General features: G+C 37.7%; 1 protein-coding gene across 6 annotated transcripts in view; it reads left to right on the forward strand.

Moving 5' to 3' along the window:
* The window catches only part of LIPC (lipase C, hepatic type), a 77,384-nt gene that overhangs the window by 4,459 nt on the left and 45,029 nt on the right, over window positions 1–27,896 (forward strand). For 3 of the 6 annotated variants that reach the window (XM_086849035.1, XM_023934094.2, XM_086849036.1), the window contains 4 exons: window positions 1,798–1,874; window positions 1,969–2,098; window positions 5,457–5,547; window positions 21,020–21,135. In XM_086849035.1, coding sequence (XP_086705161.1) covers window positions 21,054–21,135 — 82 coding nt within the window. In that variant the 5' untranslated portion in view covers window positions 1,798–1,874; window positions 1,969–2,098; window positions 5,457–5,547; window positions 21,020–21,053. Of the gene's footprint in view, window positions 1–1,797; window positions 1,875–1,968; window positions 2,099–5,456; window positions 5,548–20,714; window positions 20,817–21,019; window positions 21,136–27,896 lie in introns of those variants that run through there. The other 3 variants (XM_086849037.1, XM_023934096.2, XM_023934095.2) reach the window with 2 other exon arrangements.

The following is a 27,896-nucleotide window of genomic DNA, read 5'->3' on the forward strand; positions in this document are numbered from 1 at the left end:
TTCAAGATCAGAATGTGGTTTCTCATGAAAAAGTTACTTTTGTTCTTTCTGTTCTCCTAGCTGTCTTTCTTAGACAAAAGTGCATAGCTGTTATTTGTGTTTGCCTAAACAAAAGAGTGCCTGAACTGAAGGAAAGGGGCAGTCACTAACAAGCAGCAAAGGATTCGAAGAGACAGCCACGGTCACAGGCCTCATCATATTCAGTTTCACAACTCTTGTTTCTTTTATCTGTTGCTTTTCTTGAGATTCTTCTTCAAATCACACACAAATGAACTTCCATCAGTTTACCTCTCCTAGAAGGGATTGTGGAAAATGGTTGATAAGACCTGCTGCTGTTTAGATTTCATCTCTCTTGTTATGTTTTGATAGCAGGACAACAGCCTTCAATTGGATCTGTAATGTGAGCATTTTTTTTGCAGCCCTTGCTCTACTATAGCCTGATGGTTAAATTATTTCTTCAGACAGGCTTATGGCAATTTGATGACATATGAATGCAAGGAAAGGTCAAAATTTGACTCCCAAAGTCTACAGTAATAATAATTAATTCTTACCTAGTGGTTGTAGTTATTTACTTTACAAGGAAATTTCAGTACTCCTATTACTATGTGACAGAGAGAAAATGAGAAGGAGCATGAGCATGGCCAAGCCAGGAAGAGAATGCAGAGCTCTGGCTGGGTGCCCTCTCCATGCTGTATTTTAGTGTTAGTTAAGGCAGCAGCTAAAGTAAAACTACCCAGCAAATCACTGGTGTAGAAGTATTTAGGCCACAATTCAGCATGAGACAGCACATTGCTGCTGACTATTAGAGTTACATTTTCCTGTACCACAGGCAGTGTGAGTCCCCAGTCCCTGGAGAACATGGATTGTGCTTCAGCAGCACTTGGGTGCAACCCAGCCAAAAGCACAAGGCAGAAAGAAGAGGGGACTGTGAGAGCCAGACAACCCTGTCTTTCTAAGAGAGGGAAACAGCCTGCAATCCTACACAGAGCCATGACCAAGCTCCAGCAGGCTCCAGTCAGACCTTGACCAGACACTGCTGGGGTGAGGGGGAGCACAGGATTGCCCTGGGATGGCACTGCCACCATGAACTTGCCTGAATGTTGCCTTCTGCCACATTTCCTTTGTGCTTCTAGACAGTTCAGAGCTGTTAAAGGACTTGTGCATTAGAGACAAAACTCTTCTAGAGATCAGTAAAACACATTCAGCACATTCTATAGTTAAAGGGAGTTTTAACTTCCTTAACTGGTGACTTGAGTGCAGGAGTCATGTCTGAGAGAAAGTGGTGCAGTGCCACTATCCCCAAAGCCTTCCCCTCTCTGTTCCAGAGATGTGATAGTACTAATTATGCCATTTGCTTGGAGATACTGATTTTCATTATATAACCATCTATCTCCTGTGCACAGGTCTGAAACCACCCACTCATTTCACATAAGGCACACAGCAACCAGGAGACATAAACTCAGAGAATAAAAAGATAAGAAACTGGCATTTAGATCATAGTGCTCTTAGAGCACAGGGGCTGACAATCAGATTAAGAACTATTGTTCTAATGAAATAACAGATTCACATCTGCACCGTGCAATTTTACCCCAGAACAGTAGGACTGGTTAAAAAATCCTTAGTCAGGTCTGAATTATGATGTGACTTCTTCACACTTCCAAACTTCCAAAAACCCGAAGTGTGATTCTGTTGTGCCTACAGCACAGCTTCTGTACTGGAGCTAAAACCACACGAGGGCAGTGTAGGGGGGGAGTAAAATCCAGGGATGCAAATTAAACTCTAACCCTGATTTTCCAGCCTCTTCATGAAATCTGGAGAGGTAGAGCTGTGTCTACAGAGTGAAGTGGCCTGCAATTACCCCACAAACCACACAGGCAAGTTTAACACTGCTGTTCAGCCTCTTCTTATCACTGTATTTTCTCCTGCCTTTATTTCCCTCACCACTGCTGTGAATATTCTCTTTCCTAGAGCTGTGGCTCCGAAGTGTCTCAGAGGTTGAGACTTCAGTACACTCTACCCTGCAAACATACAAAGACTGAGCTCCTAAAAGAAGAGAAATTGTAAGAGATGTGGAAAGTCAGGCCTGCAGTTCAGTGAGGTGAGCATTTTGTACTGGAGCAGTCTCTAAAACTGTGGTAAAACACCCCTGTATTCCCTCATCTAACCCAAAATGCAAATTCTCTTGGGAAAGCAAACAGGACCACTGCCCTTGACTTTTAAGAGGTATAATTTTTATATTATTTCACTAGACTAGGAAATATATTCTTCAGAAACTCTTAGCTAAGCCTCTTTTCCCCTCAAACCCTGTACAGGGTTCAGTTCTCTAACTCACAGCTGCTCAAGTGATTTTTTTCAAGATGAAAGCAGCCAGAATTCTTAAAATCCTCTAACTCAGTTTTACTGTGAACAGGTTCTTAACACATGTAATGTGTACTTATGTAAACTTGAGATTAAGTTTGTCTGCATTGTGCTTGACTGATCCTTTAGCTCCTCTATAATCTTAAATAGATAACTCTCCTAGGCCATAGTTGTATTATTCTGGAATTTCTTTACCTTCAATTTTGGTTTCATAAGCAATAGTTTCATTGAAAACTGATATTGCTATTACTTTCAAATTGATATTGCAATCCTGTGTAGTTAGATACAGTGATAAACAAGAGCTCACTCTCATATCCTTAAAGAAACATGTAATTTTTAAAACAATCCCACTCTCCTGTCCAAAGATGGATTTTTATCCATTGCATGCTCTTTCTACTGCTGTGCAAGTATTACTAAGGCATAGTAAAATCTTCCATTTCCACAAGAAGGGTATTACATCTCTTGTATCACTCATGCCAGCTGCAGCTGTGACACTATATCCTTGAGGAAAGCAAGAAAACTAATGAGGCAAGGTTTCTGTCTGAAACCCAAGATTATTTCCTTCTAAAATTTTGCTTTTCAGGGTATTCCTTCATGAAATCCTGAAAAATAAACTTATCATATTCTCATTTACAACTAATGGTAAGATAACATGCCATTATCTTCTGGGTAACTGCTTCTGGGTGTCACACAAACCTTTTCCTTGAACAGTGGTTTTGTATTTTACTGTGTATCTGATCAATTAAATCCCATATTAGGGCTTCATTTTGAATCCTATTTCCTTCAAAATTCATATCAGATTACATGGACCTGTGTTCTAGTACAAGATCCAGCATGTAGAAGAGTGTTTTGCACTTTTTTTTTACACACCAGCTTATGTATCCATGTTCATAGCAGGAAATCTGATCTCCTTCATACACAATTCCTTATTCTTTCATTCAGCCACAAAGCTTCAGAGTAACTGCTCATTACAGGCAAAATACTGGTCTCTCTTAGGAAATGACAGATCAGCCTTTGATTTAAAAATGCCTATGATCTGGGCCTAAATCTTCTCTGTATTTCTCTTCTGTCTCTGACAGTTTGCTATAATTTGAGGGAAGCCGTTCTACTGAGTTTGGGTAAATAAATGTTATGGTTGTCTCACAGAGAGAATAGCATTTAGGTCATAATGGAGGCTTGTTATTTACAGTTATAAAAAGCCAATTCTGAGTCCTGTCCTGGATGCCTAACTACATATGAGACTGATATAGCACATTTTGTATATTTTGGCACAAGAATGTGGTACACAATGATCTTTTTAAGCAATATTTTGAAGAACATGCCAATTTTGAAAAAACAGCCATTCAAATATGTGACAGAGCTGTGCCTTCTGTGGAAGAGGGTATAAAATTGAGAATTCTTGGCTTGTGATATAAGCTATCCACTGTTTCTAAGGAGGGAATCTTCATTAACATCTATTTTCAAATTTCATTTTATAAAATAGTTTATGCCAAACTGGGACATATCATCAAGTAAGGCCAAGCTGGGTAAGCACATGTTTTTTGTATACAATGAGAAGTACATTGTGGTCTGAATTCTGTTCAGACCGAAATCTTTTACTAAGCTGCTTTTGTAAAGAGGGGTTAGAATGAAGGCTTAGAATTAACATAAGGATCTCTTGTTGCTTATGACAGAGAATATTAGTGAAAAGACTAATTGGTTTGTATGAGAAGTTTAGAAATCTACTGTTATTCTTAATATCCAGTGCTAGTCCTTCAAGTCAAAAAGAACTGACTCATCCTGTGACTCAACTATTGCAGTGTTGGTTTCCATTATTCACCACATCAGAACAATGACATGCAGACATGTACATTTTACTTGGGTTCTACTAGGTTTTCCGATATAATTAACATCAGTGCACTGGACTTCTATTGCAAGGCAGGAGAAAGTTGTGGGTCGTTTCTGTTTAGATTTTTAAAAAATGCTGATTTTCCTAAGTGCTTTAGATGTCTATATTTTACTGAAATCTAAGTGAGAACCTGTAATTCTGCTGAAACTGTTAATGATCTACTCGCTGTGTTTCCCTTTTATTAATAGATTTCTGTGTTTTCTCCTAAAGTCTGTAAAAGATATACAAAGTTACAAAATCCAAAATGAGACAGTTACAAGATGTTCAGGCACAATTCTAAAGCTGTTTTGTAATTTAAAATATTTAACATCTTGTTATAACAGCAATGAATAGATACTTGGCAAGGTTGACTAAAACAGATGTTGAAAGAAGAAAACTAGTAACCATTTAACTGTGCAAAAGGGCTCAAACATGATTTGGAGCCTATGGGAACTGTGATATGAGTGGTTATTGTTGTGTTTGCCAATTAAATAAAGCTCATCAAATTATTCACAGCAAACAAAATCTGTTGCAAAACAAACCCATTTGACTCATAGCAGACTGTTCAAAGATGCTTCAGTTTTTCTAAGTGCACTTTTTCTTCATTTGAGAGTGATTAGGAGACCATCCACAATGGTCAGCAGTAGCTTGATTGGTGATGTGCATGACAGTAACTGGTTTTTGTTCTTTTCCTTGATGACAAACATTGACATTTTGGAGGGAATAGATACTTTCCTATTTGTAAAGAACACTGTACTTTCAGTACAATTCATAAGAGAGAAACTAAAAAAGAAAGAGCACTAATACATCCTAACAGCTATAAAAATAAATTCTGGTAAAGTATTGAAGCATGACCACAATAATTTCAGTTAACTAAACACTTCTGGTATAAATGTTTCACTGTTAGGAAAGAATAAGTGTAGGGATTTAGAGTTCTGGTACCAGTCACACAATAATTAAGTGATCCTGAATACTCATACTCAAGTTTACTATGAATACCTGAATATTGCACACTGCATAGAGCACACCAAATATAGCACCTTTATTCCATGGCTCTGACTTCTAAAACAATAAAAATGTCTTTTAGTAATAGCTTTCATGCTGGAAATAAATTTGTGATTTTTCCTGACTTTGAATCTGCTACCTAGTGAAAGAATCCACTTACACTTAGGAGAATGGGAGCACAGCTCTGCTTTGTACTTGTTGAACTCACCTTTCTTTCTTTCTACAGAAAGAAAATTGCCCAGCCCTACAGTATATTCTGATTCCAGGCTATAAGAAAGGATCAGACAGTGGTTCTGCTTCACAGCATAGAGACAAAGGTTGGTGAAAACCAAGACCTTGGGGTTCAAATCTGTTCCTTGCTGCCACCATAACCATTTGTGGATTAGAGAGCTTTCTTGCCATGTGGCTCTCCCACAACCGGAACCGTTTCCCATAAACAACAATTTCAGTTAGCTGTTTGTGTTTAGACTTTTCTGGGTTTTTTTAGGCACAGCTGTGCAGTTGAGCATCTCCCACTAAATTGGTAGCTAAAACCACTTCAGGCACCTAATTCAGGTACTGTATAACAATGATAGCGCTGGAAAGCAAGGGTGATGCTGTAGCTAAACAGCACAGTAGAAAGATAAAGACTGTAAAACCTCCTGCCCATATCTTATACTGTTTCAGCCTTTCCCTGTGTATTTCAGACAGTGTGGACCTTTTTTAAAGAAGATATAACATAATTAGAACAAAATATAGAGTCTTATGAAACCATGCATAGAATGTCTGGAATATTTTATTGGACTTCTCAACAATTTAATTGCTTTTACTTCTGAAAAAAAGCCAACAAGCATCTTGCTAGCTGACCTCATTATCCAGAAACACATATCCAGAAAGCACTGAGCCTCTCTTTTTAGTAAATCTCCACTATCCCTTTGCTTCCCATTTTGTTTTGTAATTTTGCAGTGCTTCTCAATGAAACTGCCTTTTTCATGACAATCACTGGCCAAAAGCTTTCCAACCCATAAGCAAACACACTCTGTCCTCAAACAGTCTCTGTCTTTCATCCAACTACACCACTGAATGTCAGTAGATCCCCCTGTTCAGTGAACACACTTCAGCACCTGCATGTTCTGGGCCTAAAATTATTTCTTTGATAGCATTTATATATACAACATCTTTTGCTCCACAGCCTTTTAAACAAGCTAAAGATATACATGCTTTGTCCAGAGGTCTTTTAATCATGGAAATGCAGCCAGCCTGGAAATGAAGCAACAGTTAATAGTGCATAGCAATATAAGAGCAGTTTAGGTCAGCAAACTATGAATGCATTTGTTCCTAATGAAGCTGCTGCTGTAATTTAGGAAAGAAGCAGAATAATTATTCAGTTTGGAGTTTGGCCAGGAGACCAAAATTAGCAGCATTCAGACTTCAGTAAAAATGCTCAAGGGTTGAAAATGTCCACAAAGAATGTGGACCTAGGTTTTAAATTTCATTTGAAAGATGGATGAGGAGGTCATTTTGCTGTCAATGGGTCTCTAATTGGTTTGCCTCAGAGCATTTTTTTGATCAATACTTTCTACTTCTTCATGTAACAAAGATTCTGCAATTATCATGTCCCAGTATTTTTACATTGAATGCTTTGCAATCCCTTAGTTATAAACCCCATGATTTAGTAAGGTGAAAGTGAAGAAACTGGAGTAATTTTAGTATAGTTTGTACATTGAGAAGCCTTGATTTTTAAAACTAATAATTTTTTTTTTATATCTATAAGGAAAATCAAGAACTTTCCATCTAATAGTTTTAGACCAATTTAAGTTTCTTCTAGGAATTGTTTTTTCTGCTTCTTCTGCTTCCTTACCAAAACAAAGATCAGAAAGAAAAGTGTCCTTTTAAATTTTAACTTGATGACTCACTGGGAATTTGGATGCCCTAGAATTACAAGTGGTAGTCCCAGGTGAATAATTGTTTCTATCCATGTCCCATGTTACAACAGAGAATCTCATGATTATTCAACCCCTTCACCGTGGCACAGGACAAGGGCTTGGCTCATCCCTCTTGGTTCATCTGCTGAAAGCCAGGCTTCTCTGATAACGAATCAGAGCTGTGAGAGTGCTCTGGACATGATTATGGACAAAACTGACACATGGCTATTTGCATCAGGAAAAGCTGAGTGCAGAGAGGAAGTTGTATGGACAGCGTTTCTTTTCTGGGGAGCATCTTTCCCTAACAGTAAACCAGAATGTGCTGCATCCACAGGAGAGCCATGCTCTTTGCTAGGGTAGCACATCAGCATTGATAGACCAGCAAAGTTGTGTGAGTGCAGCCTTAGCCAGGCATAAAATCTACTTTTGATCTTGGCAGTAAACTCCCACTGATAATTGATAGTCTGCTTTCAGTCATGGACTTCACACAAACTAACATTTACACTCTGACTCATAATATTATTTAGAACATACACACACCTCTTCCTGCACAGAGAATAAAAAGCTGCACAGTACAACTTTCAGGAACATTGTAAAGATTCCACTCATCCATCCCTAAAGACAAAAGTATTTTTCAAAGTTTTCCGACATGCTGTACAATAGTAGTTAACAATGCCAATCTCCTGTATGTGTATTAGAAAGAAGAGCAGAGAAATAACTAGGATAAAATTCTATTATTCAGGTGAAAAATGTCTGTCCTTACAGCAATCCAGCTACCGAGGAAGTATGGTATATTACCAAGATACATATATATATATATATATATATATATATATATATTTCATCAAACAATGAAGCTGGAACAAATAATGTGAGACTTAACAGATCTGTGACTTTTTACCTCAGGAGACTAGCACAAAGCAGAAGGTTTTATCAAGTTATTTTATTATAAAACTGAGTGATATGCATACTTAAAACATGCACCAAGGGAATGAGAGACTGCAAAATATTAAAGTAACCCTAGACCCCATTAGCATAGCCTTGATCTGCGAGAACAGTACTGGCAGTAAACTTTAGCTCGGTACTGATCTTTTTAAACTTCACCACAGTTTCTTGTAATGTCCTTTGTTATGTCAAATTTTAACCTCACATGCAGTGAGCAAATTGCCCCATGTATTATTGGTCCTGATTTATACAAAAGGCACATACTCTTTCTTCAAAGGTTGACTGAACAAAGAACTGTACTCAAAGGATGCTATTTGGTTTCAAGTTAGCAGCTGAAGTTAAAAGATGTGATGTTTATGTTACCTTAAGAATGTTATACCACCATAATCTAGAAAGCACAACATAACAAGTCCTAGTAGGTCTGCAATAAGAATATTAATTGGGAATACTTTTAAAGGCCATCTGATTTGTCATCACCAAAGGAGGAGGATCAGTGTTCCTTCAAGTGACCAAGAGTGTCTACCCAGAGAAAAGAACATACTCACTTCTGAAATGTTGCATTTCCCATAGATCTGAGCTTCTGTCAGTCAAAACATCACAAGTCTTGAAAGAAATAGAAAAATGAAACCTATTTCCCAGAAGGCAGCATACTAACTACTGCAGTGCATGCACTTCTAACAGATTTATGGCTTAAATGTATTATAGTAGTTTCTCTTTTGGCAGCCCACATTTTTAAGAAATTTCATTTACTTTCTTCTGGGACTGAATGTTTTTCTCCTCATAAATCAGCCTATTGCAGAAGACAATCATAATGGCATTTTGCTGCTGCTTGGAAAGAAGGTGACCAGAACTCTGCAGTCCTGAGGTGCAGTCAGGGACCAGCTGTGCTGTGAGCTGCCTTCCCAGGAGGAATGAGCATGGGAGCACTGCTGCAGCTCTGGCATTCCAGCACAACTCTCTGGCTGCATATTGGCTTCAGTCCTTGGGACACAGGGCAAACTCTTTAAAAGTTAGGTTTTTGGAAGGTTTCCTTCTCTGCACCCACTAGTCTCAATGCACCCAATTTCCCTGGACACAATCCCAAACCAGCTTCCTTAACAGAACAGCACCACTCCTATTCAAAAGCCTCAGTGAAAATAAGCAGCCTTGCAGGGAAGCACTTCCTTCCAGAAATTATGGTGTACATGGATATTTTACACATTAGGACAATGCCAACATTATAAAATGCCAGCTGTATACATTATACAATCACATCTGTAGTAGCTGGGCCCTATGTAATGCCTACAATACCAGTAGCTATTTCTATGAAGTGTTCAATGTTACATTGTTTACATGGCTTTGATTTAGAACTGAATGAAGAGAAAATATTGTGTAAATCCTTATTTCAGAGTTATTAACTAGTTATTTTCTATTATTTATTTTCATATTCTGTTGTACTCATTTTGATAAGCATTTAATTTAACATCAAGTAATTTTTTTATTCTAAGTAATGGGATCATCTTCTGCCAAACGCAATTCCTTTTTGCTTGCTTTTTTTTGTTTTGCTTTATAAAATGGAATCATCACCATGTAATCCAGACTAATCACTTCCCTGACAATCTGTCAGCAAAATGGAGGGATACATGGCTCAAAATATAATACAAGCAATATATGGTATGTCAAAACCTGCCTTCCTTGGGCTGTCATAATTCCTAATGAAGACTGGCTACATGTGATATGCTCCATAGCAGTACTAATGGCTCTCTAAGGACTACAGCTGAAGTGATTTGCCAGTGGTACAGTCCAGATACCCCTTGCTATGAAATCTGAAAAATTATATACTTTCCTTGTAATTCCAAGTAAACTCTTAATTTCAATATGGATTCTGTTCTTCTCAAAGGGAAAAGGTATTACAATGCATAAAACAAAGCCTTGAGAAAGGGAAAAAGAATAACAAGATATTTACAGCTAAAGCAAAAATAATCTGGAAAATACACCAGTTCTTTGACTTAGACCAACCTGCCTAAGTAGAACCAACCTTCTAAATAGAAAAAATGGAGGGAAGAACTGACAACCAGATGCACCCTGACAGGCCTGAGAGATTGGTCTGCATGAACCTCACAAAGTTCCATAAGGAGAAGTTCTGCACCTGGACTGGGGCAATCCCAAGCACAAATACAGGCTGGGCAGAGAGAGGAGTGAGGGCAGTTCTGGGGAGAAGGGCTTGTGGGTGTTGGTGGATGAGAGGCTGCACATGAGCTGGCAGCATGTGTTTGCAGCTCAGTAAGACAATCATATCCTGGGCTGCACCTAAAGAAGTGTGACCAGCAACTCAAGGGAGGAGGTTCTTCCTCTCTGCTCTTGTGAGAGAGCTGGAATGCTCCATCCAGCCCTGGGGCTCCCAGAATAACAAGGACGTGGACCTGCTAGAGCAAGTCCAGAGAATGGTCCCAAGGTATGATCGGAGGGCTGGAGCACCTCTGCCATGAGGACAGGCTGGGAGAGCTGGGGTTGTTCAGCCTGGAGAAGAAAAGGCTTCACAGGGACCTTACAGCACCTTCCAGTGCCTAAAGGGGCTCCTAAAGAGCTGGAGAGGGACTTTGCAGGGACAAGGGCCTGAAGTGGTAGGACAAGGGGGAATGGCTTCAAACTGAAAGAGGAAGGATTTAATTAGACATTAGAGAGGAATTCTTTGCCATGAGGGTGGAGAGGCACTGGGACAGGCTGCCAAGAGAAACTGTGGCTGCACCATCCCTGGAAGTGCTCAAGGCCAGGTTGGATGGGGCTCTGAGCAACCTGGTCTGGTGGAAGGTCCATGCCCATGGCAGGGGGTAGAACGAGATGGTCTTTAAGGGTCCTGCCAACCCAGACTGTGTTATGATTCTATGATACATGCTTGTGCATGACCTGAAAGCTCCTCTTAATGAGTGATTCTTATAAAAACTACCTGGGAAACCTCTCCTTCATTTGAAATTGATTCTTTTCAGAGGAGATGAATTAGAAGACAATTAAAATCGGGAATTTACAGCTTCTTTGAAAGCCAGCCCTTAGGTTATGTTAGTTGAAATATTTCAGAATTGTTCTTAAAGTTGCATTATTTCTTTAAATGTTCACAATTTTTGCTACTGTGAAATTTTTAAAGATTAATTCATAACAAAAATTGTCATCAGCTCACTGGGATCCCTAATGACAGTTGTAAAAGCTTTTAAGCAGACATTCTTTTGCTAAAAAGAATTATGAAAAACTTCTGCACCCAGTTCAGAATTTACATTACATATGACCTATAAAAATATAATCTCATCTTCATGTCCTGATTTCTTATTTCTGCATCAAAAAGAAATGGAAAATGTGATATTAATTGTACTACTCAGACTTAAAGGTTGAGTAAATGACTTATATGAATGTTTGCATTATCTCTTGACAAATACCATACAGAATGGACAAACAAAAACAGAAATAGCATTTTGCAAAATTTATTTGCTGCCATTTGCAGACTGTCATTTCAGAGCAAATGGAAAAACTAGTTTTATCTATTTTGCATTAATAAAACCTGATGTATTTAAAGTGCAACAACTTTTTTATAATCTCACATGGTAATTTCACTAATCTGGAACAAACAGATGAGAAGACACGTTTTTTTCAATACAACATGTGGTCACCAGAAATATAACAACTTTATCTAAAAAAATTAGGAGGATTAAACTGGTCCTGTAGTGAATAAAGAAAAAAATCCTAGATTTTTAGTCACAAATTGCTTTCTAAATAGTTTTCTGACCTAAGATTCATGGTACTGAGCAAAGGTGCATATTTGTTGCATTTTCTGTATCAAAGGGAGAAATTACTGTATTTATAATAAACAGTGTATTTGTATAATGTGCCACTAACACAAAACCCTCCACAATATATTCTGCTTTCTTGTTCCATTTTTTATAAGACTTCCCAGAATCCATGATAAGAAATATATACATGCAGTTCAGTAATATTTTATAAATTTTGTACAAAGATGGTGTAACCAGATAGAGAGCAAAATTTGACCTAACAAATATATAGCATAAAGTATTTATCCAATGCCTTGCCAAAGTTTCAAATACATCTTGTTTAGTGCAACATTTTTCTATCTTTTTACTTCCTTCTCTTGTTTTCTAGAGGAGGTGAAAGTCCATGAGTAACAAATTCAGACCTACCATGAATGGGTTTGCTTTTCTCAGTCACCTTTAGGAAATTGCCCTAAGCCAGTGGTGTAAATATGAAAACATTGTTAGGGTATTGCAACAACACAAACATTCCTAGTTACATCCCGATTTCAGAGTTATCTTCTACAGTATATCTCATATCTGGAAAACACACTCTTGACACCTTTAAGGAGAACAGAGACCAAATTCCTCAATTTCAGGGTACAGAATACAGTTGAGGTGCTTGCCTGAGGCTGATGCCAAAACCTGCCTTTTTAAATGTGTGTTCCTGTACTGCCAGATTAACTAGCTGTCAGGCATGAACTGCAGAGAAGATTGGACCATCTGTGGGGGAATAAGACAAGAAAGATTTCTATCCAATCGTTTGAATTCTTTCTTTGCAGTGTAAGATGTCAGTGGAAATTTCAGTGTAAGATGCCAAATGGAACTGGGAAATTAAAACGAAATTAGTAATAATTTTGAAGCTATAATTAGAACACAGAAAAGCAAGGAATACAGAGTAGGACACGTAGCTATTAAATCTCCATGGAAAGGTCAGTTGCCTGCCTTTGTGCTCTTCCTAAGGGTGGTGTGAGGGCAGTGCAGGCCAGTGGCGGCTGCCCTGGATTTCATGCCCCAGTGTAGAGTGAGGGAACACACACAGACAAGGAGGTACAGGTCCATGTGCCATAAGGTGTGTGGACTTAACAAGGTTTGCATCCCATGGATGAGGCAATGGCACTGCTCTTATCCATAGTAAATACATTTTAGACTCCTTACCTATTCCCCAATCACCACAAACTAGGACTTGACTTGAAAATTCGTATGACTGACACCTGTGTTGTGTCCCACAGGTTATTCAACAAATAACACGCCACATGGTTAAGGTTTTGGAATTTTCAACGTGGAATAAACATACATGAAAGAAACTTGAGAAGCTGATATACACCATAAATTTTGAATATTATTGCAATGCATATTATGGTCAGAGTAACTTTAATGTTTACTTCCTTCTCCTATTTTGTCTCCCAAGCAAATTACTCAAAGACAAGCTTTACCATCATTTTATTTGAGTGGATCTGTGGCAACTCTCTGGGTTATTGACTTTGTTACTCGCACAGTGCTCATCCGGTCCCTCAGCACTGCTTGCCTCCAGCTCTTCACTCAGCTTCCTCTTCAAAGTGAAGGCTCTTCTCAAGCACTTTGGTGAACCACAGCTACTTAAAAGCCACAAGCACAAACTGGTCATTTGGCAAAGAATATTACTCTTACCCAACTGACGTAATCAGCCTTTCTCAATTAGCACTTATAGATGCAGCATTTGCTCAAGGACTTGTTTGCAGTGCACTTGGCTGCAATAGGCATGACTCCAGATGGAGAACTAGCTTTGTCTTCTCCATGTTGCCACCCATGAAATGTTTCCACACACAAATGAAGGAACCAGCTAGGGAAAAAAAAAATGTGGAGATAGAGAAAACACCCTGATGGGGTTTCTTTTTAATTATATGCCTGCTTTTTTTGGCCTATTCCACAATGCTAAAAATGAATACCACAGATGGAGGGTGGGTGTTAAAGACCCACTGAACACTGAAATTTTACTAATTTGTTATAACAGGAAACATCTGTGCTAAATACAGTGTTTATTAGCTCTTCCCATTTCAGTTGTGGAACATCAGCATTTACAAGACACTACCAAGAAATTGTTTGAACTCAGAGTCACAGTCACTTTAAACCCAATACTGAGTGATTTTTTTTGCTCTGAATCATTTCAACAACTATGGATTTTGTATTTAATGTATTTAAATACAAATGTATTTAATCAATTATCCTATGGTTTATCCAAACATCAAAGATTTTCAGTTCCAGAACTAACAGAGAAACAACCATTTCAATTCTTTCTAGTAGGCTACATTCATTTCTATTTTTGTGAACAAGTCAACAATTCTTTTACCAATCTGTAACATTTTCAGGCAGTTTTTCAGACCAGATTTTCAGAAAGTTTGGAGATTTTAAATGCATGTTTATCCTAACTGATGCTTTAAGTGTTTAAGGCTTCTTCATCTCTCAGCTAAGCTAATTTTCTCTCTAATAATCTCCTCTAACCTTTTAGTAATGTAGGAACTACCGCAGTACATCAGATGCAAGGGTCTACTCAGTATCTAAGTTCTGCTAGGACTTGAAAGAGCTGTGTCAGGTCCTGGAACAAACAAAACATTTAGGATTGATAATTAACCACCTCAAACAGTCTGCTGCCCCCTCATCCACTCTGTATATATTAATCCTATTCTTCTCCTTTGGCTTTCTTGTCTGTTTGTTCTTCTCTTTTCATGAAGACTCAATTTTAATGACAGCAGCTCCACAGAGATCCAGGTTTTGCTCCTGTGAGCATGTTAAGTTCTAAGAGACATCATCAATCAGCCTTTGAATGTTTAGTGTCTTTCAAGTTTCTTTACTTTGGCATGGTTCTTTGCCTTTTGTATAAGTGCCTTCATGTGTATCCTCTTCAAATACGTTACCTACAAGAAGCTCTGGTTGTCTTGTTCTTGCTGCCTTCTTTATCCATAAGAGCCATCAATCAATATCTGAAACAAGTCTGCTTTCTATTTGTTGTTACAAATTCTCCCTCCTAAATACAGTAACTAAAAAGCAAGGGGAGAGAGCACTTTTGGTTTTTCTCTATATTCATCTGTTTCAGATATGCTTCTGTTTGATGTGAGGGAGGTGAACAAGCAAAGGCAGCTTCAAAAGGCAATGCTCTTATGTTGGTTTTGCTTAAAACCATAAAGCTCAGTCCTCAGGGGGGAAGGAGGCTGGGCTGGATCTCAGTTTTCCAATGAGCGTTGTTGCATGTGTTTGTCTGTCTCTTACACAGACCAATGAAGGGAAATGCCCTCAGCAGGCACACTGAGGTTTCCAAAAGCACATCTGCTCTTCACAGTTACATCTATTGACACCCCAGTGCTGATTTGGGGAAGGTTTCCTATGTGTTACAGCTCTGTGTAAAACCTGCTTTAACAACAAAATATTCAATGCAAACTTTTACAGGGCATCCCTGAACTAGAACACTGAAAACAGTGAATATTCAAAATAAGACAGAATGCAGGTGATAAAAGGTCTGCAGCTGCACTACCCCTTCCAGCAATACATAATCATGCAGAAATTTAGTCCTGTCTGCTGAAGAACAGAACTAATTGTAATGGGAGGCAGGGAGTAGGCCAGCTCCTAACCTGTTTTAAGGCAGGGGTAATATGCAAACACCCAATAATCTACACATAATGGAAGATCATGGGCAGTCCAGATGTATTGAGATTTGTTCCCCCCTTTTATTTGGTTCATCAATTCTGTGTTTTTCTGATTTGTCAAGCTTTCAGACTTGACCCCACATAAACACAGTGTACACATGAAAAAGACAGACGCAGAAGAAACAGCATTCTTCTAAGGAAATTAAGCAAGTAATGAATTGTTATGAAAACACTCCATGAAGATCAAAGTAAACAAAAAAATGCCTTCTTTTAAAGTTTGAAGTAGAAGCAGTTGACCCACTCATTATACAACTATATTTATGTTTGGTAATTGTATTTGTGTTCTCTTCTTCGTTTACAGCTGTTTATAATAAGAATTACTCAGTGCAGCACATTTCAAAAATCATCAAAAGGCACAAATAAACAAAATCTGCTAAAGTTGTGGGAAAACTTGAAATTGCAAGAATGCCATTCCTAGTCCCAAATATGCTCCCAAGGAAAGTCAAATAATATTCTGGGTGATGAGTCATGGAAGAAGACTATCTTTTCAGGAGATACAGAGTATGAAACGCATCTTGAAGGAGAAATTCATATTTCACAACACTATGCTCATGCAAATTAGTGGTTTTCTTTCATATCAGAAAGCAAAGTTTGCTGATCAATTATTTAGTTTTGAATTTGATACTGAGAAATCTGATGGCTCAATAGCTAATGCTGTAAAGGAAGTTTCAGACTCATGTGCAGCTGCTGTATGTTTGACATAGACCATGAATCTACACACAAAAGTCCATCTAAAAATGTCTCTTCAGAGTTATTTGATATTTAAAAATCCTAGAAAAGATAAAACAGGTGGAATAAATTTTGGATTTAAAAAGTGCATTGAAAATTCAACCACATAAAAATTTTCTTGCTCTATAACCTCAGATGTATTAGCATAACCATCACATGAATCTTTTTTCAGATGCTAGGGTTATTATAGGAACACAGGGAGGATCCTCAGCTGGTGAAAATCATTAGAGCTGCACAGAAGCCAATTTATGCTAGCTGAAGTTCTGGCCCATAAAATCTCTTCTAAACCTGAAAGAACATCTTGTACTACAATATAACTGGTCTTCAGGTGATTGAAAAGCATCTTGATGAACACTGTGGCTTCAGGAAAAAAAGCAGGACTGTATGCCTGACAAAATTCTGCTCTGTGTTCCTTTCTTTAACTTGATTAGAAAGATATATTCAAGCAAAAACTTGCCTGGTACAATGCATCATTAGTCACACTCTACTTCCCAATAGTGAAACCATCAATTTTATTTTAGATGTGAATATGTGCAAGAGGTCTAACTGTAACTGGAACATTAGCCAGGAAGCAGATGGGGACTGTGATTGAGAGTCTACCTCCTGGGTATATGTTGTACAAGGAGCAGCTCAGCAGAAGAGAGAAGGTTATCAAGCTCCCTTACAGTATATGCAAACTAGATATAAACACATCGACATAAGCTACAGATTTAGGGTTGGCCATTGTGTGTTTAAGATTCTATTTCATGTAAAGCTGGCAAAGCAGTAGCCTCCATGCAATACAAAATATGTGTTCTGTCTGTTTCACAGAGAGCAGTTTGGAATATCTATTTCTAAATTTGGAATCCAAATCACTACAGTAGGTATGAGTGATTTCAGTGCAGAAAATGATGTAATTGCAAATGCTGGGTGTTATCGAAAAGAAAGATCATATCTACTGATTTGATTTTTTAATAGATCCTTTAAATTTTAAGATTAACATATTTAACCATAACCATATTTAAACAATTTAATTTCAGACATTTTTTAAGAATCAAAATTTTTGCAAATACCAAATACCAAAATACCAAGGATACTTTCCTTATCCAGAGCATGAGTAACAAACATATCCAATTCTAACGAATAGTCTTTCCACTCACTCTTGAAAGTAACATCAGGATACAGTGTAGCTTGCATATTCCAGGCATCATTTTCCTACATCAGCGTCTCAGCGATTTTTACAGTCCCTGAGATCTGCTCCCTGATTTTCTGGTACCTGTGTTGTACATTTTGTCACTGCCAGTGGTGCAGGACTGCAGCAGAGCAGCCTTGCAGAGCAGGCTCTGGCAGAACACTGGGAGTGTCTCAGGGGTATCAAGTTTCACTCAGGCACCATTCTTACAATCAAACAGTGGAATAATATGAATACCCAGAGCATCCTTATTTTCCCAGAGGATTCTCTTTTTTCTGCAGTGATTTTCACCCAGAATATTGCAGCTCCCACTCACTACACCTCATGCAGATTTAAATGTGGCCGAAAAAAAGCCATTTTAGTACGTGATGCAACATGCTGCCAGTAACTCTGAGTAGCTGTTGCACCGTTGCTTCTGGTAAATACCTGGCTCCACTTTTTCCATTCTCATAATGTGCCAAAGACTCTTTCTTGCTGTGCTTTTTGCATTAGGGTAACCAATTCCTAAAATAATTTAGGTTATATACCCATAGAATGTTATATATGCAATAACAATACAAACAGCAGTTAACCCATCTAAGAGCATATCAAGCAAAGTAGTTATCAAGTGACCAGATAAACATATTGAAAATGGCAAAGGTTATAATTTTAATATTTGGATTCACAGGAAGATTATTTACCAGGCGTTTCCCACCTCTAACGATCATTACGTTTGCAGAAGAACCCATTCTTTTCTTTATGAGCAGATAATAAAGGTAATTGGAATTACTCATGTAAATCAAATGGAGAAGAAAAGAAAACCCAAACCCACACTCTGAAAACACATTGAGTGACAATGCTGTAGAGGCCATCGGGAGCAGCTCCTTCCTCTGGAACACAATCACATCTGCTCTCTGCAGACTAATGTGCCATAGCAGGCAATTCAGTGCTAACATAAACTCATCCTCAATATGCACTGTGAAAGCTCTCATTCAAATGCTGTACAATTATTCCCACAACACTGCTTAGTGTTCTCACCATTATTGCTGACATTCTATGAACACTGGAAAGACAAATAAATATCAGCAATAGCTGACACAGAATTGCCAAATGAAGTAAAACCTGCCAAAGGAAGGCAGGTTCCTCCACTTATTTCCCCCAGTTTTCCTTCTACCACTTCAAGCAATCCTTCATAAAATGCTTATAAATGTCATCCTGTCAACCTGGGTTCCACAGTGAGAAGTAAATCCAAACATTGATCCCTTTAGACTTTATTTTCAGGCAATCTCTTCACAAAGATCCAAGAGACAGTTCTGTCCCTGACAGATCTACCACCTTGTTCCAGAACAACTCCTGTCTGCAGTAATTGAAGCTTGAAATCCTTCTCCCCTAAATGCTCTCTGCTTTCTTGATTACTATGCCTGGTGTCACCATTCAACCTGTCAGTCAGATCTGTCATCTTCACATAACCTTCAGCCAACGTTATTCTAAGTTCACTGCAAGGCTCTGCTAAATCACACCAGTAATCTCCACCAGTTTTAACTTTACTAAAAACCAGTATTTCCTGTCCAGCATCAAAGCCTAAATTCTTGTCCAAATTCTATCTTTTGTCTCCTTTTCTTACTCACTAAAAATACTGCTATGATCAGAATTTTTTATTTATCAAAGTCACCTCCTATTCTAGATATCTTCTTTTTCAGTATACTTTCTCTCTCTCTTTCTCTCTCACACACACACACAAATCAATCAGTCTTGACAGTGCTTCAGATGTGCCAAGATCACTGCCAGCTATGGTGACTGGTGTGACCTTAGAGATTGCTTGAAGGTTTTCCAGCTGTCTGCTGTATTCTGGACTCACAGCTGCTTGGAACAAGCAAGGAAAGAAAGTGATCTGCACTTTTCTCTCGCCTTCATGCAGCATCCAGCAGTATGGACTCCTCTCCACAAAGCATGCTCTTATATGCCTGAACAATACATCAAGCAAGCCAGCAGAATTTCCCTGCTGAGAATACTTTTTTTTTGTCTAACATGTCAGTTCTGATATAGCATATTGATCATATGAGACTTAGTCATTAAAAAAGAGAAAACTTCTATCTGGGACAGTTTAAAATATTTCTTGATTATAAAAGCAACAGAAAAAATGAAGAATTCCTCAGGCTGGGATGGTATGACTATCATTTCATGTATTCAAAATTTAGTAATTAACATAAAAGGCTTCATAAAGAATCTGGGGTTCACTGAATACTCAAAATGTACTTTTTTAAGTTTATAAGCTCTGTTTCAGTCATTTAATTTGACACAGAACTAGAGTTCTTAAAAAATTGTCTCCATTACTAACAGCAATTACTATAATAGCTATTAATAATAATAATATAATTATTATAGCAATTAATGTAATAGCAATTGCTATTACTAACAGCAAATCCATAATCAACTAAGTTTAGCAAAGAATTTACACTATCAGCCATTCTTGTGCATTAGAGCTTCTTAATGATTGAAAGTTTACTGTGCATATTTCTTAGGAAAAATTGACAGTGGTGCAAAGCATGTAAGTGGGGTGTGACACACCTATCTGGCTAATTATACCTTAGCTCAGGTGTGCAGGCAGCCATGGAGGTTTGCAGCAGTAACCCACATAAACTGCAATCCAGTGACTCGTTGAAATGCAAGTGGATTTGCAGCCCATGCTGAGGCCTGTGCTGCTGTGGCTGCATCCTAGCTGGCACTTTGCTCCTTTAAGATGAGCCAGAGCATTCTTATGGTGTGGCAAAACTGATGCTGCAGACTGATGCTACCATGGTAGAGGCCAGCATGGTGTTCTGCTCGTGTGGGAGATGCAGCTGGGTGTGATGCCTGGTGCCCATCCAACTGGAATTTTTGTCCTCTCACACTTTGCAATATGTACCTATTCCTTGTTGCATACGTACACACGGTGCTGTAATTAAAATTCTGCTCTGATTTCCACTATAAACCATACTATCTTAGTAGAAACCTTTCCTCTGAAATGACTCCTACATTTAGTACCTACAGTTTCTTATGATGATTTTATTGGAAGCGGAGAAAGATGTTGGTTAATTGTGCTGTACTCATAAATGTCTTATGTGTTAAAAATTGTTCACTTAATTTGAAAGGAAAAACTTTGTGATTATCCAAAATCTGATATTGATTGAATCACTGAAACAAGAGAAGTGTTTAATATATAAAATTTTGATGATTGCCTTGCTGGGATTTGTCCATGTTAATGAAATATTTAGATTAACCTTCAGCTCTTGCCCTTATTTTGCAATGTGTTCAGACTGAGCTGTTGACCAGCTGAATTCAAGCTGGTTACCCTGGCCTTCAGCAGTATTTTAGAGAACTAAATGCCCTCAAGTCTGTATTGAGAGCTGAGCACTGTTGAACAAGGTAAGAGGATCCAGCTCCAAATTATTTCTGCCACAAGTAGCATAAAATTAAAATGAAGAGGCTGGAAACAGGCAAATTCTAATTTCCCTTCCATAAAAGGAAAAACCGGAGCAAGGGACAGAAGAAATCAAGGTTAATGATTAATGGGCAAAGAATTTCTTGCAAAGCATTGCTAATTCTTTCCTTTTCCCATCTCTTGGCAGAATTTAGCGGAGTTCTCATTCAAAGAAAGAAAAAATGAAAAGTTTGCAACTTCTTTCATTTTTATTGCTTTCTTGCATCATTATCTCAGCAAATGCATATGAAGGAAAGAAAAAAGGTAATATACTATCAAATATAAATAATGATAATGAACTTTTAAAAAATGTTTATGCTATAAAAACTTAATAGTATTGACTATGGTTTAGTAGTATAGTTTGGTCATCAGGATGTTGGGTTTGGGTGTTATGTTCCCTAAAATATGGCATTTATTCCTGTCTGTATTATTGGAAAATGTAGTTGTTCATAATTATCACAAATATTTCCCAGGGGAACACATACATGTGGAGAACGTACAGAATTAAGGTAATCTGACCTTCAACAAAACCTCTGATTAAGCTAATTTTAAAATGTATTAATTTGAAAATATTCACTGAATTGATAATATTATGGCCTTCTTAAGCTGGAATTATTCTGTGTGACAGATTTAGTCTCCTACTATGAATCAAAATTTCCAGCTACCTGACAGTGTTTAAGATTTCATTTTCTGAGTTGCCTAATGCAGACTGCCTTTCATCTCAAGTGGATTAATATCTTTGAGTGAGAGATACATCTGCAGGAGGATCAGAACTGTAAGGGGTCTTTATCATTGGCATGATTTTACAGCCATTTCCTAGGCATTTGTGACACTGCGCCTTATGTCAGTATCTGTGTGTGTTGAATAAGACAGGGCATCAAACAACTGCATTTCTTAAGACCTCTCAGATGTGATTGACAAAGACAATGCCATGTCTGACCTCATTATTGATGTATACAAACCAAGCATTAGTTTTCCTACTTATCTAACTGCATTTCTAATACTCTAAGTCTGGAGGGGATAAATGTAGTTTTTTCCTTGGCTGGAAATAAAGGAAGATATGCACATTCACAAAGTATGCCCCCTTACAGCAGCTGTGTTTTTTATTTTTGTTAATTTATAATAACAATTTGATACAAAAATGCTTTATATGCAATAGGCATAGTGATTTCAATCTACAGGAGGCAGGACCACCTTTCTTTCATTCTGCACATTAAATTTCCCCTTGGGTTTAACTTTGAACAATATAAAATCCCAAAACTAAAACCCTGTGAGAAACTTCAATTACTGCAATAACTTGGCCTGGTTTACCAGACAAGGCCTGCATACCCTTCACAGTCACTGAACCTTAGAAAGCTATTTAGAAACATTGACCAATTTTGTATTTTTGAGAGAACTTAAAATAAGAGAACTAACTTTAGTTTGAGGTTTCTCCCATAATCTTTGCTCTGATCTATTCAGATCCCAGTGTGTGGGCAAAGTTTAGTTCCCCGTAGACACACAAGGCAGAGAGGAAGTCACTGTCCCCTCGTTCTTTCACAGTCACAGGTCCTGCCTCATGCAGCTCACGTTTTCCTACCCCCACGACCTCTGGCACCATTTATAGCCAGGTCAGTTACTTCACTCTCTCCATCCCCTTTCCCCTCATGACCTAGGACTCCTGTATCATGGACTTCATCTGTTTGCTCATTGCTTCTGCAGTTTAAAACCTTACTTGTGGGCCACAAACAACAGGTCGCATGTCACACTGGCACTAGCAGATATGCCCAGCTCATAGTATGTTGAGGCAAGAGACTGATTTCAGAAGCAGAGAAGGTTTATTTCTAAAAATGCAAAAAATTTACGTATTTTCCTCCAGAGGCTCCCCACAGCCTAACGAGATCTGCTACAGGGGGTAGTTATGAGACTAAAGACCCTGGTATTTCATTTTCTTGAACTAAGACCCTCATCTCTTGTCACTCTTAAATCAGTCCAATTCCAATTCCAGCTGTCCATTTGCATTAACATGTATTTAATCATCTTTCACTCCCTTGGTATCCTCAAATCCAACCTCTAGCCACACCAGCCTTGGCCAGAAGATAATGTAATTTCCAGTTCTCAAAACCTTGCCTTATTTCTGTAACCATTGGACTTCTCAGCAAAGCTCTGCTTGTTCTGTGTGCGTTGGTAGCCCCCAGTCTTTTTCCTCATTTCACTTCTCAGTGAGGCAGATGCAAACCACAGTAAGGCATTACCTCACACTAAGGAAAGGAGCAAAGCTTTTAACTCTGCACAAGAGGCCCTTTAATGCTGTCAAGTGGAGACAGCTTTCTATGAGTATTGTATCTATTTTACCTGGATATCCTTCCTTGGAGCTCGCTTGTTCTTGTCTTAGCAGGAACTGCAGCATAGAACAGCACAGCTACCAGGAGTGCAAAGCCTCCTCAGCGATGAGTGTCTGGTACATAACTTTAGCACAAGCAATTACTTTTGAGAGAGCCATTCTCTAAAAGAACAATCACTATGTAAAAGTCCTACTCATTAAATTGTATCCAGAAAATAAAACAACTGCTTCAATTTTTTTTTTTGTATCATTGTATCCACCTACACAGTAGAAGAAATCACATTACAAAATCAGAACTTATAGGAATTAGACTGCAGCAGGTAAACCAATTTAGATGAGCATATGTAAATATTTTTGATCAAGTTATGTACAAAAATATATATTGTAGGTACTTATTTTATACTTAATTATGTAGAATAAGATGGAGTGCATTACCAAGCAAAGACAACACCAAATTTAAAACACACACAGGGTTATTCTTAAAAAACCACAGAGGGTTTCTGAAATGGCATGGTTTTCTTGTACATTTATATAGCAGGGAAGAAGTTTGGCATTTTTGGCAACGGTTCATTATCTAAAAGCAGAATCCCAGAACGAGAAATAAGAACCTAAAAATAACATCCCTGAAACTGAGCCAAGATGATTCTTGCTACAAGCATGTGAAAAATATTTCAACATAAGCTCTTATTTATTTTGATTCTTTTCCCATAAACATAAAAGTAGGTAGGAATATTTTCCATTATTCCACTTCCTTGTGCAGAGCAAAGTTATATAGTAGCTGACATGAAAATGCATGCTGTTGAGCTAGCACTTCTCACTTGACAGTCTCACAGCTGGCAGTTGAGCTGAACTTTTTTTTGCCCAAAAGCAAAGGTAACATCTTAATTGTCATCCAATTCTGCTGTGTTTTAAGTACTGCAGCACTATCATCATCTTGGTATTATACACAGGCCAAAAATCTGAATAGCTGTTTTCTTTATTCCCCAAGTGGATTACAGATGCAAGAGATGTTTGATATAGCAAATATGTATCAAAGTCTATATAAAATTCCTCAACAAAATGCAGTATGTGGGGTACACCCTATCTGATCCAAAAAACTACCAAAATAATAATTTCTATCTGAAGCTGAAAAACTATTAGAAACACAAAAAACATGGAAGATTCAAAAGCCATTTAAATTGTAGAGAGAGACAACTAAAGTTAGCCCATAGAAACAAGTCTAAAAACCATTAATATTTATTATTTACTTAAATGGACTTACTGATCACCTCTGAAGTTTAAATTCACATCACTTCTAGTTAGATTGCTTAAACAGGGATTCAGGAGTTAAATTTTGTGACATACAAAAATAATGTTCCAAGAAGTCCTGGAATTTTAAAGTTCAGATACCAGTTACACTAATGATCTGTGATATTATATTATTATGTTATGATATTTTCAGGAAAAGTTCTGCAAAACTATCTGCTGCCATTTTCTGACTGCCTGTGTTAAAGATCTGCATTGCTCCCAAGAGTCTTAGAATTCTACCAAAATTTCTATGATCTAAACCAGTTATTTTTCCTTTTGTCATCTGGAAAAATCTATGAATATAGTTTCAGACATAATTTTTCACTACAGGATGCAAAATATAATCATAGTTTAACTCACAGAAGATTCTTTGCTTTTCCCATGAAAAGAGACAGTAACAGGAACCCAAATGACAAAGGAACTATCCATGCATGAAACAACTTTCAATACTTCTACTAAAGCAAGTGACTGAACATCTTAATGAGGAACTTAAATTCACCAGTGGATTGCAATTCATATGACTTGAGCACTACATTCTTCTGACTATTGCTGTCTGAATAGTGCTTGCATATGACACTAGAAAAGCTGAACACACACAATAGTTCCTGGTAATGTGGCACTGCAATCTTAACTAATTGTCTTCCTTTTTCTCAAACTAGAGAAGGCTAGAACTAGTTTTAAATACAAATACATAGTTTCAGTGGAAAATAAGTATCAATAAAAACATCTGCATCAAGCTCTGGGATCCTTAGCACAGGAAGATGTGGACCTGTTAGAGTGGGTCCAGAGGCCACAAAGTTGATCAGAGGCTGGAGCACCTCTCCTGTGAAGACAGGCTGAGAGAGCTGGGGTTGTTTAGCCTGGAGAGAGCTCCAGGGAGAACATTTTAGCCTTTCAGTACCTTAAGAGGGCTTATAAAATGGAGGGAGGGGAACATTTTATATGGGCAGATAGTGACAGGACAAGGGGCAGTGGTTTTAAACTGAAAGAGGGTACTTTTACACTAGATAGTAGGAATAAATTCTTTACTCAGAGGGTGGTGAGGCACTGGAAGAGGTTGCTTAGTTGATGATGCCTGATCCCTGAAGAGTTCAAGACCAGGTTGGATGGAGTCCTGAGCAGCCTGACCTATGAGAGCCATCCCTGCCCATGGCAGGAGGGTTGGAACTAGATGATCTTTAAGCTCTCTTCCAACCCTAACCATTCTATGACTCATTAGTAAAGAGAACATTTTTCTTCTTATTTTGTGGTTCACTCTAGGTTTATATTACACATTTCCTTTTAGAAAACCTAGTTACGGCAAATCCATGTGAATCTTCAGGGTTATTAATAGGGTTGCATCAACTGCAGTGCAATAGTGATGATCTAAGTCCTACCACCATATGGTCCCCTTGGGTGGCCTTAGCACAGTGACCTTTTTTCCTATGTTAGATGGAGCTAAGGGTCTGTTTGCTGAAGCTGAGTTGGACTCCTTATACAGTGGAATAGCTTGGCAGCAGGTGGATGGGCCAGCAGCCATTTCCAAGCAGCATGATTAAGATTTCCTGGCAACATGAGCAATAACTGGCAAAAGAGACAGAAGGGACCATCTATCTGCACATGCCAAGACTGGGTGATAAAGTTCACTGCTTTGGCCATAGGCCAAATGTGAATTACAGCTCTTGCAAAAAAAAATGTTTAATGTCTACGCTCCAAGATAAAATGACCTCTTTCACACTTTGTAACTTTTCTTCTAGAGAAATATACTGGTTTTGAATTTATATTACTATGATAACTTTCTTGTTTGATCCTTTAAATATTTTAAAAATTGTTACAGTTGCTAATATTCTCAGAAAGCATTAACTGCAAAGGATTGCACACCCTTCCACATACTCATTATAATCACCCAACAAAAGCTTTTGCTGGTGATGCAATGCTTCTAAAACAAGATGGTTGCACAAACAGTTGTTGGCTAAAACTATAGAAATTCTCTGGTTTGCTTGCCCAGTCCAGTAAAATCTTTTGAATCTTTTATCAATAATACTGTATATATTTGGGCTCCTATTTGGCCTCCAGAATTCCTGGTGTTGCTCCAAGTGCAACAAATAACAAAAAAGAGATGTAGAAATACTGAATATGAGGAAATAAGGTGTTTATACACATAATGCTCTCTGGAGTTAAACCAGCATGTCCAATCTGAAAACCCAAATTTTATGAGACAAACCTTTGAACTTCTGTTGGTTTGAAATATTTGATCCAAAAAGCATTTTCTAAATTTGTATATTGCTTACAGAGGGAGGCACTAAACCATGGAGGAGATGATGACAGAGCAGGTCCAAGGACACAAATAGAAACATACACATATTTTTGATTTTGCTTTGTGCCTGAAGCTGAAAAACTCCCCCAGAATTCTGCTACACTGGCATGTTCTCCTGTATCTTAATGCTAACATTGTAAACCATTAGATAGAAACACTGATGAGAGGAAATTTTTCATTTTAAAATCTTGTCTATATTAGATCACTTGTACTCCATGCATCTCAGTCTCCAAGTAATCTATAATAATAGTGTCAGAGTGAAGAATTTACTTACTCTTTCAAGCACCACTCTTCTCTCTTTCAGCAGCAATGGGTCATAAGGGATGTTGGAGCATATCAGTTAAGGTTTAACTCCATGTTTGCCAATCTGCATTTCCAAAAGTCACTCATATTAGAGATTCTGTCAAATTGGGGTGGCAGTGTATGTGTGTTCCTTAGTTGTAGTAATAAATATGTGTATATATATATATATACAATATCAAAATACATTCTAATTTATTTACCAGGCAAATCACTTTATAATTAATATACTGTCCAGGTAATTATCATGTCTGGAGACTAAAGTGTACCTCTGACTGAAATTCTATGAGTTGTTATAAAAATACAAATAATTAAATTATGTGGACTTTCTGACAAAAAAAAAGGTGTTAAAAATGATATTCATACTGAAGAAGCTAGTATTTTTTTTGTTACATTTCCATATGTTTGGGGTTTTTTTGTGTTGTGGTGAAATACTAGTATAAGTACTTCACCACTAGTTTTTAAACTGCTAGTTTTAATATTTATGTCACTTGTACTCTTGACTTCGGATGACAGTAAAAATGCCTTCAAGGTTTACTTTTTAGGGTTTGACACTAGGAATAGAAGGGACATGGAAGAAGCTCTGGTTTTTTTGAGGAGGAAAAGTTTGGGCAATTTTTATTCACTACAAAACAATATTTTAAATAGTATCATGCAGGTAATGCTTTCACAAGAGAGCTTACAATCTTCAAAAATTGTTTGAAAAATTTAATTATTTGTAAGAATGCTGGATACTATTTAAAACCCTTATCATTATTTTCAGAAAGACATGACTACTGTCTACAATACTACTGTATTTCTGAAACTGATTATTATTTA

The sequence above is a fragment of the Cyanistes caeruleus genome, chromosome 13 (genome assembly GCF_971803275.1).
Source record: "Cyanistes caeruleus chromosome 13, bCyaCae1.hap1.1, whole genome shotgun sequence".
Classification (NCBI taxonomy): domain Eukaryota; kingdom Metazoa; phylum Chordata; class Aves; order Passeriformes; family Paridae; genus Cyanistes; species Cyanistes caeruleus.